At 33.0% G+C, this 20,312-nt stretch overlaps 2 protein-coding genes across 5 annotated transcripts; one reads left to right on the plus strand and one right to left on the minus strand.

Annotated features, from left to right (window-relative positions):
• The first annotated feature begins 5,349 nt into the window (after nt 1-5,349).
• LOC106755313 (magnesium transporter MRS2-5) lies at nt 5,350-11,994 on the plus strand. 3 transcript variants are annotated; one of them, XM_014637439.2, is made up of 8 exons: nt 5,350-5,565; nt 6,088-6,159; nt 6,251-6,863; nt 7,179-7,249; nt 10,622-10,750; nt 10,843-11,178; nt 11,469-11,516; nt 11,625-11,994. In XM_014637439.2, exons 3-8 carry the CDS (start codon nt 6,434-6,436, stop codon nt 11,853-11,855), a joined length of 1,245 nt encoding a protein of 414 aa, XP_014492925.1. In that variant the 5' UTR covers nt 5,350-5,565; nt 6,088-6,159; nt 6,251-6,433; the 3' UTR covers nt 11,856-11,994. The 3 variants fall into 3 exon arrangements, with proteins under 3 accessions (XP_014492925.1, XP_014492927.1, XP_014492926.1); XM_014637441.2 differs by having other exon boundaries at nt 11,594-11,779; XM_014637440.2 differs by lacking the exon at nt 6,088-6,159.
• On the minus strand, nt 11,979-19,915 carry LOC106755311 (probable inactive purple acid phosphatase 1). Of its 2 annotated transcripts, none has more exons than XM_014637438.2 (13): nt 19,274-19,915; nt 18,912-19,091; nt 18,679-18,770; nt 18,253-18,319; nt 17,993-18,115; nt 16,815-16,907; nt 16,457-16,586; nt 16,264-16,345; nt 15,726-15,858; nt 13,990-14,195; nt 13,764-13,889; nt 12,544-12,853; nt 11,979-12,314 (listed from the first exon to the last, which is right to left on the minus strand). In XM_014637438.2, the coding sequence occupies exons 2-13, from the start codon at nt 19,080-19,082 to the stop codon at nt 12,009-12,011; spliced, it is 1,839 nt and encodes a 612-aa protein (XP_014492924.1). In that variant the 5' UTR covers nt 19,083-19,091; nt 19,274-19,915; the 3' UTR covers nt 11,979-12,008. The 2 variants fall into 2 exon arrangements, with proteins under 2 accessions (XP_014492924.1, XP_022633923.1); XM_022778202.1 differs by having other exon boundaries at nt 18,912-19,107.
• Nucleotides 19,916-20,312: the final 397 nt, after the last annotated feature.

Consider the following 20,312-nt stretch of genomic DNA (forward strand, 5'->3'; position numbering starts at 1 on the left):
CCAAATCTCCAACTAATTGTGTTAGACACAAGGTATGTCAGGTAACATCCAGTGAGAGAAGATAATTGTATTTATTAATTTTTAATCAATATTGTAATTAATTTCAATTTATTTGTTTTTTCTATATATATATATATATATATATATATATAAACTATAGTCACATTGAGTTTAATTAATTTTTAATTTATGATAAAATTTAAAAGGTTTAATGTTTTGATAGGTCTTATTTTCGTTCTGAATCTCAAATATGTCTTTTTATTTTTCGGCGTCTCAATTGGATCTTTATTTTTGTAAAATTAAAGCAATTAGAGGTCTGCTGTCAAATTGGACAAACGGTCATTTCATCAATCTGACATGGCATTAAAAATGAATTTTGTATTAAAAATTTGGATTGCACAGGTGTAAATTCAGATTTAAAAAAGGATAAAGTGGACAAAATCTAAAAATTCAAGTGTAGTCCCTGACCCAAATTCAATCTTCCATGGTTCCATATCTTCCACTAGGCGAGATACCAACTCAAAACTACACCAAATTATATTTTGTTCATACTCGCTTCATACGGCTAAAAAAAACCCAGAATTCTCATCATCAAATTTTCAAAAAAAGAAAATGAAAGATAAAGATTCAAAAGAAAACCAAGAAGAGCCAATTGGGGTTTAACTAAACGCAGACATTCACGGAAACGCCATTACGAGTCTTGAGAAGCTCGAAGCTTGGCCTCTAGGGTTTCCGTCGGTATGGGAATCCCTAAGGAATGGTCGATGGTTTGTTTAATGCAATCGCCCACTTATGGAGACAGATAAATTGGCGCAATTGATCAAACTCAACCAAAGCAAAAATTCAGAATTTTTGTTGGCGACCAGTCCTCACGACTCTGACCATGGTTTCTATTTTCGCGCGAGGTTTTCTCTTCCTACATCGCACCTTCGTCCGCAAGAGGGAAATTCTCTCGCTTTCGTGAACGACGCCACTGCCGGTTGATCGTCTACTCCGGAAACATCCTAAGGAAGAACGATTTCCCTCATCAACCTCCGATTTGGCGCGGCTTGAAAACAGGGGTTTCCCCTTTCTCTCCTCCTCTTGTTTGAACTCGTGATCGTTGTCATCAACGAGGCTGGCCGTCACCACCACTGTCGATCACCCAAGGACGTGGTCGTTAGCAGGCCGTCGCCCTTTGTGGCCGGTGATTATTTCTCTCCTCCCTCTGTTTTCGCGCCTTGATTGTAATTGTATAATACTCTTGAGAAACTTCTGATTTTTTGCTTAGTTTTCTTGTGGTCATAGCCTACTGTGGTCAACTGCTATTCTCTTATCCTTTTTTTGAACGTGGCTTCGTGGCTCTATGTTGCTTTCCATTTTTGTTAGAAGTGAAGGATAGTTGTAGTAACATAGTAGGGTGGTTGATGATTGATGTTGGGGTAAGGGGAGTCAAAGCTAGTTGTGAATGTTGTTGATGGTGGTCAAGTCCTTGAAGGAGATGATGTTGAATGGAGGATGCAGATGATGTTAGCTTCATTATTGAAAAATGGTAAGAATGGGCCATGAAGGTTGGGGTTGGAAGATGGAATTATGTTGTGCCTGATGAAGGAAATGGGTTTTTGAGTCGGAAGAGGAATTTTGAGTAGTGTTAGAGAGAATAATGTTATCCCATGCCTTTTTTGTTCCCCTCCTCTAACTCCATTTTCCTTGAATTTTTTTTCTCTCTGATCAAATTATTTGCCCCTATTGTCTGGAAGTGGGTTCCTTTTTTTCATTTAGCCCACAAGGATCAACTGAGAACCAAGAGCTGCCTGCCAAAGCCGCCACTCTGGTCAAACGCCATTCCCCTTTGATGTATAATTGGTGACAAAAATCATGGTGCTCCGTCCGGCTAAAGGAATGCGCGACGGAGGGTAGGGACTGCCTCGTTGGAGGTTGAAGAAAGAGGCATTTCTCTTTTTTCCTTTTCGTGCATCTCCCTTAGGATTTTAGGGTTATGAAGAAGAAAAAGGGATTCTCCCACCTCGCGCTTCCAATGGAAGAAGAAAAGAAGAAAAAAGGGTTTGCCCTTTTTGTCTTTGAAGACATCTGATTTGAACTTTGCTTAATTCATTTCTTAATATAAAAATCAATTCAAACTCATTTTTAATGTCACATCTGATTAATGAATATATTGACCATACCACGTAGGTTAACTTAAACGATTGTTTATTTAATTTAACAGTAGGTCTTTAATTACTTAAATTTTACAAAAGTAAAGACTCAATTGTGATGCCGAAAAAAAAAAAAACCTATTTGAGATTTAGGACGAAAATAAAAACCTACCGAAACATTAACCCAATTTAAAATTTAGGATAAATACGATTTTTATTAGGAACGACTACTAGACTTGACTTCTATAAAAAATTAGAAAAAAAACATTACCTTATCAAATATTTAATATTAAAAAACGTGTTTGATAAAAAAATATTTACAAATATATTATAATTATATAAATTTAAATTTTAAATTAAAATATTAAATAATAATTGAATAAAAGTAAAATAATTACATGAAAAATTATGTAGTTATATATAAATAAAATTTTATAAAAATCAAAATATTTATTAATTTTGAAAAAATGAAACAAAGTTACTAAAGTTAAAAAATATTATTAAAAAGATTATCAAAAAAAAATATTTAATTTAAAAACATTTAAAAAGTCTTTTTATTAGCTAAATCATAAGGAAATTTCCTTTTTACTAAACCACCGAAAAAAATTGAATTAATAATAATTCAAATTTAAATATAAATATTTTATTTTTTAAACTTTATGATAAGGTGATAATATGGACCAACTCGGCCTATTTAGACCCATTTTACATTTGGCCTGTAAAATACAAATCAGATTGGGCCACCCATTTTACAAATATGGGTTCAATCTTTTAACTCGTTTCACATATATCTTTGTCCCGGCCTGTGGATCACCCGCTTTAGTCAATGGTTTATGTCACTAATCAAGAGACCTTCAATCACGGACCTTTTGTGATTTAAAACAAAGGGCAAACATTAATTTATAAATATTTACCTTCTTAAACATTAGAAGTTCTTGACCTTGGACTATTATGATGGTATCACGGATCCAAACGAGCATATCTTTATCTATGTCACCCAGGTCTAGTTGTACTTGACCAGGGATGTCGTCATGTGTAAGGCTTTTCCCGTAACTCTCAAGGAGACGACTTTAGAGTGGTGGTCCAATCTCCCTCCTTACTCCATTGATTGCTTCGACACCTTGACAAAGGCTTTTACTGCCCAGTTTATCACAAGCTGCCATCACGACCTCACCTCGATGAATTTCCTAAACATCAAGCAAGAGAAGGATGAATCGATACAAGCCTTCATTGAGAGGTTCAACAAGGTTGTATTGAAAATAAGGAATTTGAATCTCGAGCTCGTGCTTCACTACATGATCACAACGCTAAATCAGGATGTTCGCTAATGACCTATGCATGACACCTCAAATGAACATGCAGGAGATGAGGCTTAGGGTTGCAAAGTTCATGTGTCTGGAGGAGGTCAAGGAGTATCGTATAAAGTTCATGCTCATGGTTACTAAAATACTCCTATAAATATTATTTTAATCAAGTTTTAACTTCACTTTTACATTAATCATACTTTGACTAAAATCTCTGACTTAAAACACCAACTTAAGCTTTGGAGAATTTTCTGCAAACACTCCACACGCTCATTTGTTATAGGATGAGTACTAGAAGGACAAAGGAAATTTGGAGGATGAATACCCAGTAGTAGAAGTTTGTGAAGTGAAATAAGCTCTTCGTAGGGTATATTCAACTTTGTAAGTACAAAATCCATGTAATCTTTATATGTAATTTAAGATAGTAAATATAGAAAGTTATAAGTCAAAAGGCATAACCTAAATAACAACACTGTGTCATTTGGCAAAAATAATTTTTTTTTTCAAAGTATATGATAACAATCGATTATCACTTATGATAAATGATTATTGTAAAGAAAAACTCCTTTTGTGAAATGTTGTGTCAATAATCGATTATCACTTTATAATAATTAATTATTGACGAAAAGAGAAACTACATAAAAAAGTTCTTTTAAGAGGCAATACGGTAATAACTTATTGTTGCTTACAATAATTGATTATTAATGACCGTTATAACTGAACCTTTCGTTCTTAACCTAATTTTATAAATAAAGTGGTAGGATTTCATTTGACAATATAGGAATTGAGTTATAATTTTGTGTGTAAAAGCTTTGAAAACTTAATATAGATATAATGATAACTTTCATTAAGTGTGATATTATGAAATTAAGTGTTATTGTTATTGTTAGGTGAAATTGTTCATCATTTATATAACTCAAACGAAATATTCATCTTTTGTAAATTTCAAAAAGAATTATCTTTTATCTTTTGTAGGACTTAAAAAAGATGTTTCCTCTTTTGTATGACTCAAGATAAATGTCACTACTCCAGAATTTATCTCAGCCCTTTGTCTTCGTGGTTGTTTAAAAACTAATTAATGTGAATGGAAAATAAAATTTAAAATAGTGAGACATGTATTCTTAGACATATACTATTTATCAATAAAATCAGTAAATACTTTATTGCAATACCATTGTTGTAAAAAAATTATAATATATCAACTGTTAATATATTCCATCTTTAATTAATTTTTAGGTTACAGATTTCTTTTATTTTATCAATCTAAGAAGGAGATAAGGAAGAAACATTACCTTATAGTAGGAATTGCATTATATTTTATCATACAAACAAAAAAATTAATATGATTTTTGCTTTTAAATTATTGCAAAATATATATATATATATATATATATATATATATATATATATATATATTATTTTTAAATTAAATTATAAAATATTTAATTAACTTTAGGTTACAGAGGTCATTTGTTTTACCAATATAAGAAGGGATAAAGAAGAAACATTACCTTAATAGGAATTGCATTTATATTTTATCATATAAAAAAAATTAAATATATTTTTTTCTTTTCAAATTATTGTAAAAAGTTATATTTTATTTTTAAATTAAAATATAAAATATTTATTATGAAAGGAATATAAAATATCATTCTAAAAAATTACGTGAACTGTGCCTTTCATAAAAAAAAAAGAATTTCACACTTAACTATAATATAACACATATATAATTTTTTAGAAAAATATTTTATATAACTTTTACATACAGAAAAAAAAATTACAATTTAATTTAAAGATAAAAAACATTTTTTATATATTTAATAAAACACATATTAACTAAATTAAAAAACAAATACTTCAGAAGAAGAAACCTTTTATGTAACGCATAACATATACAACTAAGCGTTTTCGCAACTAATAACTACCTTTGTCAAGCTGTTTTACTCTTTCGAAAACAAATAAAAAAGTTAAATCGCAGTGTTCGTACAATCCATCATTACTTTTCTCGTAATGCAGTGTTCGTAATCTTCTTCGGCTCTGCCCTCTGAGAATAGAAACCCGTTCGCAATCTTACTTCAACCCATCTTCCACCTTTCAAACCTTTTCTGCATATTCTCGACCTTCAGGTAACTCTGGGTTTTCGATTTACTCCACTCTTTAAATCTGATTTGATAGAAATTGTTAACCGGGTGATGGTATTTATGCAAAAGATGAAATCTTGTATGAGACTCGGTAATGGGTGGGTGCTGTCAGTATAAGGTTAAGGAGTGGGAGTGTGAGACTTAGTTCAGATGATGGAGAGCTTAACGTGTCAATTTGTTTGAGTTGGGTTGAAATTGATTGAAGGACTCCCTAGTGTGAATTGGTATTTTGGCACAACGTTAGTGTTGGCAAGTTTAAAGTATCTGGCGGAGTTTACTGGCAAAGCAATTTTTCTAATCTTAAGATAAATTATGTATTGAATGATGGTAATTATCACAGCATTGCGTTTTCTCCCCCTTTCGTTTTGTTATTGTTTAATTGATTGTTTCCTTGTTTTTATTGATTGCTTATTTGGGTTAAGGTTGTATTGTTCTATTGAGTTGAAACTACTTGTCTGTTCCTTGCTCCTTCAATTAAAGTGTAACATTCTTTTTCCTATTTGTTAGTTTTTCACATCGACTCAGGCGTCACTTTGTTAGTTTTCTTATTGGTTGCGGTCAATTCTTCAATTAGATGGAGTACGTGAATATGGCCTCTTTCTGTATTTTTTTTTTTTTTTTTTTTACATTCAGTTGTCCAGTAATTTTCTTGTCGCGGTACCAATTTCAGGTTTTAATTTGAGAAAGGCACAACGTATGGATCACCTCAGATGCAGTTCTTGATCCGGTTGTCACCTGTATATCAAGGTTGTGGTGGAAATGAATGCTGAATAGTGAATACTGATGGAGACTACCACAGTTAAAAGTAATTCTGTATCAGTATTGCAAGTGAGAAAATTGTAATGCAATTGCTATGGATGAAACACAAGATCAGGATTATTCTTCCAGTCTACCCGAGGTTTCTTTGTCTCGCGATGACAGTGTGAGGTCTTATTCCAATGCGCAAATAAATCGTGGGACTGGGATGTCAGGCCTGAAGAAGAGAGGTCATGGAAGTCGGTCTTGGATTAAAATTGGTAACGATGGGAATTTTGAGACAGTGAGACTTGACAAGGCAACTATAATGAGAAATTGTTCTTTGCCTTCTAGAGATCTCCGGCTATTGGATCCAATGTTTATTTATCCTTCAGCAATATTAGGACGGGAGAAGGCCATTGTAGTCAACCTTGAGCAAATCCGATGTATAATCACTGCTGATGAGGTCATCCTGATGAATTCATTGGATGGTAGTGTTGGTCAGTACAGGTCAGAATTATGCAGTCGCCTTAAGAATGAAAAAGCTGGTAAGGAAGGAGTTCAGCTCGTATTGATGTAACATATAGATTTAGGTGAAATGAAGACTCTAAAAAAATGTCTTATATGTATCTAGGTTTATTGTGACGATTTTAATTTACCTATTTGTCTTTTCTGTTGGGACACTGTTGGGGAATGGATGAAGAATAATAACGGATAGACATTGAATTTTCTTTTAGCTGTGGAGTATTTCTTCTTAATGCTTAAATCTACAATATTTCCAAGCTATTAAGCACTTTTTTAAGTTTTCTGATGGAGATAATTACTGCATAGGATTGCTTACTTTGTCTGCCATTTTTTAACAGATGATCTACCTTTTGAAATTAGGGCACTGGAGTTGGCTCTAGAATTGACATGCACGTCTTTAGATGCTCAGGTATAAATTGACCTAAAGGTCTACTTGGGGAATCTTCCACCTTAGGGCTGTGATATGATAGTATATTTTCTATGTTTTTCTTATTTACTTTGAAAATGGTTGCTATGAATTTGCATGCTTGTCATTATGGTTAAATTACTCTAAGTATTTCCCTGCAAATTCAAATAATCTATATAACTCGACCGTGATTATACTCTATTGACTGCCCACAATATTTTCCACCATTCACTGCAATCAAGATTCTGGCTGGTTAAAGCCCTAGGATTAATTTTGCGTAGCACTAAGGTAAAATAGTGTGCAAGGAGATTTGAAACACAAACAAAAGGGTGGTGGTCTTCTAGCTAGGAAAATATAAGAAAACTTCTATTATTAAGGAAAACTATTTCTCTTATTATACAGCCAAGAGACCTATTTGTATAGTATGAAAACCCTATAAGAAAACAAATCCTAACCCTTAGGTCTATATCCAGATCATCTAAAACTCTAAACTTATAGGCATAAATAGAATCGAACAGAAATCCATGGGAGCGACTAGTACATGTCTCAGTAAAGGAGAAAAGTTCTCAGAAGAATTAAAGCAGCATAACTAGCAAAACAGAAGAATCCAATGAAAGAAGAGAGGAAAGGATAAGAGAATTGTCTGGTGTATGCAAAACCTGTCTTAAAAGAGGTTATTTATAGAGTGATTATATGGAATAATTTTCCTAATCATTAAATAAGAAATAAACGGGCAGATAAAAATGTTGAATACCAAAACATTAGTATGCATTAAATCGAAAATATATCTGACAGAGTAATGGCTCAAAACCATAATATGACACTTTGAATAATGGTAACATAACATTTAAAAACCGTAATCTGACTCAAAATATAATGGCTTTGTATTGAAAAAATACTTTAATTAAATCACATTTTAGCAACACTTATGTGTCTCACTATCACGTGTGCAATGGAAAATAAAAACAAGGCAATGTTAGACACTTGCCTTTTCGAAATACCTGAACTTAAAATCATGAATGGTATGTGGGCAGTACTCTGGTACATCAGCTTATCAGTTTCAAGTTGTAACAGCTTGAATAGAAGTCCAGGTGTCTGACATATAATTATGAATGACTCCTCTTTGTCCTACATCAATTTCTACCCTATCATTGTTTATGGTAGAATAAAAATTAAGGGTGGGGCGGATAACATTGCAAATGATATTTGATTGTCAAGATAACAAACATGAATTCTGGTTTTGGTTGCTATGAGCATCTGATGTGTGAAATTAGCCATTAGCAATTACCAATGTTGCAAGACTCTTAATCCATTTAGACAACAAATTAAGAGGGTGAAAAAATGTAGAATAAGAACAAAAACTAAGTAATGCACAATGGAGTAATTTGCAGACATAAATAAACACAAGGATATCAATTATAGATGAATCTATGGTTCATGACTCAGTTGTGTTGAATTACTATAATTCCATATTCCCATATATAAGTGCAAGAGATTGTTGGGTGCTATCCATTAAACAATTGAGTAAGTTTCCGTTTGGTTATTGAATAACCATTGACCTGATTTGCCTTATACCTGATGATTAATTATATTTGTCATCATTAATCAATCCATCCTCATACATCTAAGAATGGCCAATTGAATTCAGCTAAGTGCAATGTAACAAACCTAATGAACAGAAATACAATATATTTAAAACTGGGAAGGTCCACAATCAAATCCCAAGGTCCACCATAGCCCAAACTGTGGATTTAGTTATAGAATGAAAAAATGCCTGGTACTCAAACATATATTTCAATCATAAAGATTCAAAAGATGGTAGAAAAAATGGAATAAAAAGATAAAATCCCTTTTCCATGCAGCAATCAACTCTAACTTTTAAGAATACGTGCTTGAATTTTTTAGATTATACTGAATCATTTATAGTAGACTTTCTATTAAAGCTAAAAAATAATAATACAAATCCAAAATTTAAGGTATGTTCATAAGTAATGGATGGAAATTATAATTTAAGGAGAGTGCTTTAATTAGGATTTTGAAAGATTTTTTTTATCAAAAATTCTTCTGGTGTTGAATCAAGACTCTTGAATGATATAAATAAGCATTGTGGTATTCAATTAAATTATCAGAATTTATTTAAGGAAAACAGAAAAATTTGGTGATATTCAATTGAGATTTTTTAAACCTTTTAATAAGTTTGTTGGTATTAAAATGTATACAAATTTTGATATAATATTTTTAAGAAATATTTTATAATACTTTTTATACTATTTATAAATATTATACCATCAAACAATCTCACCCAAAACCTTGAGACTTTGCTAGACTTTTTTTCTCCCAGCTAGTTGTCATAATTGTCTCTATTTGTTTAAATTCATATAGAAATTCATGTGTAGCAATTTATAATTTGCAAGAATGTCATTTAGATAAATTTCTATTGATCCAGGAGACGAATCTTCAACTTTGGTATTACTATATAACAAAGGTCATAATTTTAAATATATTCTTCATACCCAAGAGAACGAGAAGTGCGCTACACTAAGCGATGTATGAACAAAACGATTTCACCCTGTTTTCAGTTTTTCCTGCTACACTAACTAACCACTGCAATAGTGGCAATGACTTTGGGTTGAGTTATTGCTGCTATTGTGTACTATTTGACAATTTATGTTTGTGATGCTCCAAGATTGACAAGATGACAGAATATTGTGAATTATGAGTAAAATAATTGAGGTATTATGAAAGATGATCAAAGATGAGTGTATCCAATCCATAGTTCCTACTCATTTCATACGGATAGAGAGAGGATTGCTTCATTATTTCCACCAAATTTGAGATTGAGATTGGATATATTTTGTTTGGATAGAGTTTCTTTAAATTGCCTCAGAACACATATCTCTATAATTTTCTTCAACAAATCCTTTTGTTGATATCTTCATAAAATCATTTTGGTTTATATCTCCTTCAAATGTGATGACCTATTTTCATCTGAACTCATCTACTTCATTAATTTTGTTGTAAAACAAGAGAAATTGGGCAAAAACCAATGCAAGATTTAAAATTAACATATGAAGTTTCACAATGTCCCCGAAGAAATCCATAGGAGTGAAGGTTTATCACTCCTCTGATATCTAATTTTATTTTAGGACCTAGATCATTGTAATGCAAATTTCAGTGGCTCAAGACTAGGTATAGTCGTATAGCTTGTATCTTGCAAATGGTTGTTTTAGTGTTGGAATTGAGGTCATTACGTTTGTCACATTATATCATATGCATAGCTGAACGCATAGAAAAAGATGTTGAATAAGCTTCCAGCCTTATGCAATTAAATTGTCATCTTGAATCCCTTATATTGAGAAGGATGTTATTTGACAGGTAAACGAACTGGAAATGGAAATATATCCCGTGCTAGATGAACTAGCCTCATCTATCAGTACTCTAAATCTGGAACGTGTTAGGAGATTTAAAGGTCACCTGCTTGCTTTGACTCAACGAGTTCAGAAGGTTGATCAATGTTGAATTATTATCCTTGATTACTATTCTCATTTTTGTGGCTTTCTATTATCTGCAACTAGTAACTCCTTGTTAATTCCCAGGTTCGTGATGAAATAGAACATCTTATGGATGATGATGGTGACATGGCTGAGATGTGTCTAACTGAGAAAAAGAGAAGATCTGATACTTACACTATTAATGATTGTTTTCAAACTAATGTATCTGGTAGAGTGATTTCGAAGTCAGCTCCTGCTTCACCCGAGCGAACAACTAGTGGAGTCCAGATGTTGCAAAGGGCTTTCAGCAGCATTGGGAATTCTAGTAAACATGGTAGCTCAATGGTCTCTTCTGATAATGGGGAAAGGATTGAGCCACTCGAAATGTTGCTTGAAGCATATTTTGTAGTCATTGATAATACTCTTAACACACTATTATCGGTATGAAAAGTTTGACCTACTCAGCTGTAGCATTACAATCTACCCATGTTGCTTATAACATAGGGTATCTTACGTTGGATATCATAGTATTGGGTAATATATCTAAGGTACTTATATAAACATTAAACTAGCTCAGGCAAGCCTTCACCCAATCAGCTGTTGCATTATGACTTTTTTTCTTATGAGTAGCAGCCACAGTTATATTTTATATTAACTAATAGCATATGGTTTTATTATTTAGGCTCTTCATACAAGTGCTAAATAATTTTTTTTTTCTGCTGGTAATGCAGCTCAAAGAATACATTGACGACACAGAAGATTTTATCAACATAAAATTGGTAAGCTGACATTAACAGTTTGCAACATTCTGCTGAATATTCCTTTAATTCTTTGATGCTCTAAACTGTGTCCTCAGGCAGCATTACTTTTCACTCTATTTATTACAGGGAAATATTCAAAACCAGCTAATACAGTTTGAGCTGCTTCTTACAGCTGCTACATTGGTAGCTGCAGTATTTACTGCTGTAGCAGGTGTATTTGGAATGAACTTTGAAACCACAGTTTTTGACTATCCATCTGGATTCAATTTGGTTTTGGTAATTACTGGTATTGCTTGTATAGCATTGTATTTCGCTCTCCTATTTTATTTTAGGTACAAGAAAGTGCTTGCAGCTTAAACTTCAATACCAATAAATTGAGTGTGCGTTCGCATTGGTCAAGATGACAGCTTGCAGCCAAATATAACATCTATTTGCTTGTGGAAGATAATTTACTCATAATTCACTGCTTCAACATGGCTGGATACATTGAATCTTTCACTATTTCATCAATCAAGATGCCATTGTTATACTTGGGCAACTATCCATGGTGCAGGCCAATATGTCTCTATAATCACGTGATATATTGAAGGAGTCATAAACCTTCCCATCTCGGCTCTTCTTGTACTCAAACAACAAATTTGAGTGATCAAAAGCAGTTAGTTTTACAAATCCATAGTCATAGTCTTTAAAGATGCTCCATTTGGTTTTGAGGGAAGTAAATGTTGAAAGGCTAGCTCCACCACCACCAGCAACAATATGTATTGTCCCCTTTAAGGTTCCCTTATAGTGGTGTTTCTCTTCATTAGTGCAGATATTCTGTTGCAAAATGTAAAAGATAGTTGTTAGTAGAGAAAATGCACATTGTCGTTATATTTGTGGCATGTAAAATGCTATTTGTTTCATTTTGGTCAAGAAAAGCACAGTAGGGATTAGGGAACTTGGCCTTTTGATTTCTTTACGCCTAATTCTTGATGTGTGTTGTTAATGTAAATATTAGCTTTATATTAAAAAAATTGAATGGAAGAAAGCACACGGTTGAAGAAACCTGGTATATTGGGCATGTCCTCTCATAATTGTGCACATGGCCATATACGGCAATGTCCACCTTGTACTTCTGCCATAGCTTTTGCAGGCTCTCTCTCCCCATTGGTTCAGCAAATGATCCCTCTTCTGCATAACAGATACAAGAGGAGTATCCAAGTACCCTATGTGCAAGGAATATTAGCCACGGCTGTTTTTGTCTGTCAACTGAAGCGAAACAATGCTCAATGAACTTGTATTGTTCTGTTCCTTCTCTCCAATCATGTTCAGTGTCAGCAATACAGAAGCGGAACATGCCATAGTCAATTGAATACCTGGTGAAAGAAGTAGAAATGTAACACGTTCCAAATACCTGATGTGTTGAATATTCAATACTACCTAAAGCTTTTAAACCAAAAGCAACCATTAGTGAACTTTATTATGAAATTATTACAATGCCTCATTACATTAACCTTCCAAAAACTAAAGTGTATTTTTTTGCCATAACTAAAATAAATGATATTCCTTATAAGCTTTACATATTGAACCTGCCTCGTTATCTTTTTCCTCCTATTTACTTTGAATCCAAAAAAGAGTGTGAATGAAAACCCTTAATGATCTTGATGCCGATTAACTCAGACTAATGAACTGCATATTTTAGGAACTGATGATAATATGATCAATATAAGGTGGTGTTTCTTGTTGCTCTACTTTTTTATGTTAATGGTATTACCCTTTATTCATATTTTAACTGTTATCATAAAACAAAATGAAAATGTCATTATTTCTTCAAAATTTTTATTCCAGAACGTAATAATTTTTTCAGAAGTCTGATTCTTTGAGTGATTTGTAAACTCTAGCAACATTTTTTCCCCTGAATCACTTCGCAGTTCAAATTCTGGAAGAGAGTTTAAATAATTCTTGGGATTAACTTCTCAAAAGTGATTTGTAAACCTTTTCAGGTTAAATGAGGATAGTTTTGGAATAATAGTTTAAGAAAAGGGTAGCATCGTTAACAAAAAAAGAAAAAGAGATGGTGCAAAAATGGAAAGCCTTAGAATTATTTTGACTATTTACACTTCATTGAATAACATTGCAATTCTTAGGAATTCATTTTGTTCATACCCAAATCATGAAAAATCATTAAACCCAAAAGAAGATAAACTTTCTACACAGGAAAAATCATACAATTTACAAAATTTATTTTAGTGATTATCATCTCAAATGGAGGTTATATTATCATACCAAACCTTAGCCCTGTTTGAAGCAGGGGTGTAGAACATAGTCTGTGCCAACACACCACATTCTCCTCCAGAATCCATGTTCTCGTAAAAGGATCCTGTTCCAGGCCAATCTCGCTCATGGTTCCCACTGTAAGGCCAAAGACACCACAAGAGTATCTTTTTTTATAAATAAATAAATAAAATAAAACACATCCTAGACTAATATTTTGGTAAGCTGTATAAAAAACCTTGCAATCATGTAGGGCACAGCTGATGCAATTGGCTCCACCTGTGCTGTAAATTGATCCCATTGAGAAAGGTAACCATTTGCATAACATATATCTCCAATATGGAAAACAACGTCAACGTTTTCCAAGTCCTGGATAAGCTGCAGAGTAGTGTTAATTGAGCCATGCTGGAAATTGTTGTATTCGTTGGAACCGTCAACTTCCTCCTGCATGGTTAACTATGCATCAAATACTCATCATTGATCTCATAGGCACAAGGTTTTAAATTATAGTCGTGTTTAGTCTCATCAAGATTGTTGATATTGCGGGAAAATATAGACAAATATGGTTGATGCAGCCACAACTACAACCATTTGATGTGCTCCACTTTTTACGAAGATTGCACAACTTTCCTAAAAGCATTGTAAGTGACCCAGATTCTAAATTTCTTAGTCACTTATGGAGGACTTTGTGGGGTAAGATTGGAACTAAATTGTTGTTTTCAACAACTTGTCACCCCAGTAGACAAACTCAGGTGGTGAATATAATCCTTTCCACTCTTCTTAGAGCTACAATTATGAAAAATCTTAGAACTTGGGAAGAGTGTTTACCACTTGTTGAATTTGCTTACAACAAGGCTATACATAATACTACTCAATTGTCACCATTTGAAATTGTTTATGGTTTTAATCCTTTAACTCCTTTGGATTTGTTACCATTACCTAACATTTCTCAATATAAGGATCAATCTAGGCAGGATAAAGCAGAATATGTCAAGAAGTTACATGGAGGCCCAAATTGAGAGGAAAATGGAAGAGTATGTAAAATATGCCAACAAAGGAAGAAAAAGCGTTACATTTGAACTACGTGACTGGGTATGAGTGCATTTCAGAAAAGAGTGATTCTCAACACAAATGAAGTCTAAGCTTATGCCAAGAGTGGATGGTCCTTTTCAAGTATTGGCCAAGATAAATGATAATGCCTACAAACTAGATTTGCAGGGTAAATAATACTTTTAATGTGGTTGATCTCTCTTCTTTTGATGTGGGTGATGATTTATCAGATTTGAGGACAAAGACTTTTGAAGAGGGGAATGATAATCATTGAGAATGCTGAAACTCTTAATAATCATGAAGTCCATACTCAAGATCAAATGGAAGCCCAAGACCCAATACAAGGCTTGTGGGCATCTTCAAGGCTTATCAAACCTCATTGTTTGTGGTGTACCTGTTTTTAAGTCTTTTCCCATCTATTATCAGTTCTACAAGTCAGAATTTGTATTTTCCAATTCTTCAAGTGTTGTCAATCCTTGATAATATCGTTCTCTAAATCTCATATATAATATTATTGATATTATAAGTGACTTCCAAACCCTAGTTATGTCCAAAATTCGTCGAGACTAAGAATAATCCTCATCACCATTGTATTACTAACAACTACATCTTACACTTAAAACAATTATATCCACTTTGTATGTAGAACACATGAAACTATGGCTGCCTCATGAAGAATGAGTAACGAAACAAGTCTTCTCATAAGTATTCATTCATTCTATAGTATATTCTTTGGCTAAATACAATAGACTAGAATTTTGAATGTCCAAGCAAGATATTGATATAATATACTGAGTATGAGCATATATCACAATTTTAGATATCAAATTAATTATCATATATATAGGACCAACGTCACTGAAAAACATGACAGATGTCATCCATCGAATATATGAATGCATACTTTTTTGAAACAGTTCAAACCTTTCCCATATCTCCAAATATGAGAACACGTTGTAAGGATTTCTGTCCAGGAAAAGGAGGTGCTCTGAACTGATAGTTTCCGCTCCAGATAAATGTACCATTGTTTAATTTGTGTCCTATCTTGTACTCATATCTGCACAATCAGTAGAAAGCACAATTATATTGTCATGACTTCACTATAGCAAACACGATTTAAGTAGAAAATATGGTTCAACACAATAGGTTTTACCTAGTATGGAGCTCAATAACAAAAGAATAGTATTGGATAACAGATCAAAATCAAGCTGAAATATATGGCATATGGTGACAATGCAACAAGATAACAAGAATCTACCAGGTGGTGTTCAACCATAATAGATAACAGTATCAAATAAAAATTGATGGCTTCAGAGTGCTCTCACAAAATTATTGAAAAGGTAATGTACTTTAAGGTAAACAAAATCTGAATATCAGATTCATGGATATGCCGTACACCTTTCCAAGGGAAACATAAAATTGAAAAGTGCTTAAAACTAGGCCTAATCTAGAAATAACATACAATCTATTGGGCCACAGTTCTTTTAGATGACTTGTGTGTATGTATCCAGGGTCACGCCATCCCACTGTTCTTGCTGGTGAACCTGTTCAGAAATAGATAATTATAGTGTGCAATGAACAACCTTTTTGAAAAAGAAAATCCATCAAACTGAATGATTAAGTGCATAAATTTACTGGTTGATGAGTTCCCATACCACACATGCTATCGCTAGTGAAAGTCAGGGTCTCAGCAGGTGAATGCATATGATCCCCTCCTTTCGGACCCCATTGAACAAAAGGTTCAGCATCACTGATCCCGTATCCACTTGTCCATGTTACAGTCATCTGATTTAAAGATCGAAATGATACTGTCTTATTTTGATAAAATGAAAGAAACCATCTAATGAAAAATAGCAAATGAAACAAAAATGTAATTTAAAGTAAAACTAAAAGAGATAGTACCAGCATGCTGTATGCTTTTTTCATGCAAAAGTTCACATAACATTTGCTAACATAGGAAAATTTCAACTGTGTAAGTTTTATGCAATCGAGGACTAGAGAATAAGAACTAACCTCATTCCATGACTTTCCTAGTGCCAGGCGAGGGTAAACTGGAGCATTTGGATTAGCAAAAGCTATTTTATTTGACACAGCCACAAGCTTTGGCTGTCATGAGGTAAATACAAACGAATAAGAAAATGCATTTAGTCATTTCATAATTGATGAGCAAACTAGGAGTTTAGGAGAGACATAAAATTGTTACTAAATATGTAGAATTGGGCAATGTAATTGATATTACTAATTAGGATTTTTTTTTTTTATTGACAGATGTTAGTTGTTAGTTTTTGTTAGTGGGGGAGTTAAACCCACAACCTCTCCTACCCTCTCTTTCAAATCCTTCAAACCAGCCATATATCTCCCAAATGTTAGTGGGAAAGTTAACCTACAATATCTTCCACCCCCTTCCAACTTTTACCACTAGGCCAACATTATAGATCCACTAATTAGGATTGTAATGTAAACATACGTAAATCCAAAAGAAATGTGTGTCATCCATAATACCAGTATGCAAATGAGGAAAATCAGGTGAGCGATTTGGTTTTTTTTGTGTCTATGTTTGTGAAACTTTGAGCATGAGCTGTCTGTGTTGTGTATTTGGTTGCTGATATATGAATGTGCATTGAAACTACTATTGGTTTCCATTGTTCGTATCTATTGTACCCAATACCTCTGCTTTTCTTCTGTCCTAATTTGGGGGTGGAACCAACTTGCTGTCTAGTAGTCTCTTTACCATTCTGTTCATTTCTTGAACAAGGGAATGGAAACTTTCCTACATTCTGTTCAGATATTACATTAGCCTATATAGAAAGCATATCAGGGGTGAAATGAAAGCATAAGAGGAGCTAATATTTACAATTCATGTACACTGATAGAATGAGAATAGAAAAATCATAAAAGAGATAATGCTAAGACTTCCACAGTATCCGAAGGAAAATATGACTGATAGAAAAGCAGAGCAGAACTGGACAAAAAATGCATACTGCAAAGAGAAACAAATAAAAATGATAACTTCTATAAAGGAATTTGCGAACTTCTATTCACTGTTCAAAAAAGAAAAAAAAAATGGCAATATTCTCATGGACCAAATCTACTCCGAAATTATGTCAATGCAACTTGATTTGTAGAAGAATAAAAATCATAGAATATTAACATCCACTTGATCAAGAAAGTTCAAACTAATGATGGCCTACACTTGACAAGCCACCAGAAAATAGTGCAAATGAGAAATCTGATCTCTGATTGATCAACCGAAGCTTCAGAAACCCTTTTCCATGTACTTTGTATAGGGGGCTTGAGTAATTTGCATATTGATACTGCACAATGGGGTAAACATTCATTAGACCTTCACTTCTACATTTTCTTTGATAACTTTCCCTAGCTTCAAGAAAGGCTACAGAAAAAGATAAATTGTGGTGATGTCATTACTAAACATAGGACAGGTCAGTGATACCTTAATGGGCGCAGAACACAATAGTGGTGGATAGACTCTACGGTTTTCTTTTGGACATGTGGAAGCACTGAAATGCACAAAACAAGAGCAATCAACTAAAACTCAGCAACCAGGTTTGGTTGTACAAGGCAAGAATTTGATTGAAACTATTCAATATAACAAAACTTAAGTATAGGATTAATCTCTTGTGTGCCTAGAATACACATAGGGTAATATAGTTATAACGAAGAATGATACAAGTATATGTGACAACCAAATATAAATATCAAAAATAGAAGATATTGTTAAAAAACAATATCTACCAATATCAAAAGTCTACGTTTCCCTTATTAACATAAAATGTGATATATCTACCATAAACAATTAAATAGAACCTTTATAGGTTCCAGGGCAAGATTTTAGATAGGCATCTACTTTGAATGTTACCTAAAGTTTGCAGGAGAGAATACTCCAATCCAATCATCAATGGATGGAATTGGAGAACTGTACTCTAGGGTTATCCACTCAACAGTTTGCCCCTATAAAAGAAACCAGTAAAACTTACATCAGTAATGAGGCAATATGCAATATATCAATAATATGGAAACTAAAACAAGTTGGTTATCATCAAGAGAGTTTACAAGTGACACTGCTGATGAATTTACAATGTCAAAACTTACTTCTTGTCCAAGAATAGCTGGAGATGCTTTGATGTAAGCAAGGTCAAGAAGTGACACTGTTGCCTTATGCACAGCAACTTTTGAAAGAGGCTGATCTCCATGTGAGCACACCCTTTGGAGCATGGTACAAAGCATTAGAAAGGACAAGGAGACAAACATGGATTCTCCCATTTCAGGTAGCTGTTTGAGCATGATTCTGTGATTAATTACACCTCATCGTATATATGTAGTTACAAAATTATACTATATTATTATTGCAAAAGTCACGTAGTAGAAAAAACAAAAGAGATAGTGACAAATTATAGAATATGAAAGGCAACTACGACTTTTCTAAGAAGTAGATGAGATTAGAGTTCACTTGCCTTCAATGATCTTAATTGATTTCTTGAAATTCAAAAGGGCGGTTTTAATCTGAGGGAAAGATATTTCACAGGAACATAGTTTGCAAGAGAAATCGTGGGAGCAAAAACCAAAGATGCCACTTTCACTAATCAACAATGTTTTAACACCTAAGGTTGAGTTAAACAAATATAAACTACTGCACACGTGGACCACTTATTTTATCTGTCAGATACATTAAGCTTTTAATAAGTGGCTGAAATTTGTGATCTGCAACTTGTTGAAAGGGTGAGGTGTGCTATTGTTTTGAAAATTACTTAGTCGTCCCTAATCAGAGTTGTTTTTTCTCATTCATCTCCTCAAATGGTTGATCTTCCTTCTTTCCTTTTTGTCATTTCTCAATCAAACACACAAAAAAAGGCTCTTTCTTTTAGCTGAGTTGGGTTGATTGCGTAGAAAGAAAAATGGAAAAGGTAAGAGATTTGAAGGAAAGGTAACATTTGTGATAGCTTCCACTAAGGAAATTGGCCATGCTATTGCACATAGACTTGGCTTGAGAGTGAATCTGTTGTCATCTCTTCTAGCAAGCAGGTTCAATTTTCTGTTTCCAAGCTCTTTTCTGATGGAGTTGATGATAAAGTCTTCATCTTTTTCAATTTGGTATATAAAAAAAAGCATTTTTATGTATTTGGGTCACAAATGGTTTTTTTTTCTTCTATTTTCATTTGTATTTGACTCCTTTTATGAAGAAGAGAATGTTCTCTCTGATCTTTTTATTATTAAAATTTAACGTTAAATAGAAAGCTGTTCTATATATCTACTCGTAAAAACTTTATATAGAAAAAAAAGAGGAAAAAAAAAAACAAAAATATTTTATAGAAGCTACAGATAACTTGAAGAACCTTACTTTTAAATTTTTATATGTGTTTCTTAAAAATTATTTTAATTTTTACATAAGTTCATTTCAGTGTACCAGAAAGTATTTTTAATTTTTCGATGTTTTCTTTCAAAAATTTTACGGAGAAATTTATTTAAACATGCCCTAATGATAGTTGGTATAAG

The sequence above is a fragment of the Vigna radiata genome, unplaced genomic scaffold (assembly GCF_000741045.1).
Source record: "Vigna radiata var. radiata cultivar VC1973A unplaced genomic scaffold, Vradiata_ver6 scaffold_100, whole genome shotgun sequence".
NCBI classification, from domain to species: Eukaryota; Viridiplantae; Streptophyta; class Magnoliopsida; order Fabales; family Fabaceae; genus Vigna; species Vigna radiata.

Excerpts from the sequence above, each read along its gene's own strand:
- LOC106755311 (XM_022778202.1), bottom strand. The coding sequence starts at position 19,103 with ATGCTCAAACAGCTACCTGAAATGGGAGAATCCATGTTTGTCTCCTTG. Across the intron at positions 18,771-18,911 it reads CAGCTATTCTTGGACAAGAA|GGGCAAACTGTTGAGTGGAT; the intron begins GTAAGTTTTGAC and ends TTTCTTTTATAG. Across the intron at positions 14,196-15,725 it reads TATTTGGAGATATGGGAAAG|GAGGAAGTTGACGGTTCCAA; the intron begins GTTTGAACTGTT and ends TTAACCATGCAG.
- LOC106755313 (XM_014637439.2), top strand. The coding sequence starts at position 6,434 with ATGGATGAAACACAAGATCAGGATTATTCTTCCAGTCTACCCGAGGTT. Across the intron at positions 6,864-7,178 it reads CCTTAAGAATGAAAAAGCTG|ATGATCTACCTTTTGAAATT; the intron begins GTAAGGAAGGAG and ends ATTTTTTAACAG. Across the intron at positions 11,517-11,624 it reads ATTTTATCAACATAAAATTG|GGAAATATTCAAAACCAGCT; the intron begins GTAAGCTGACAT and ends TATTTATTACAG.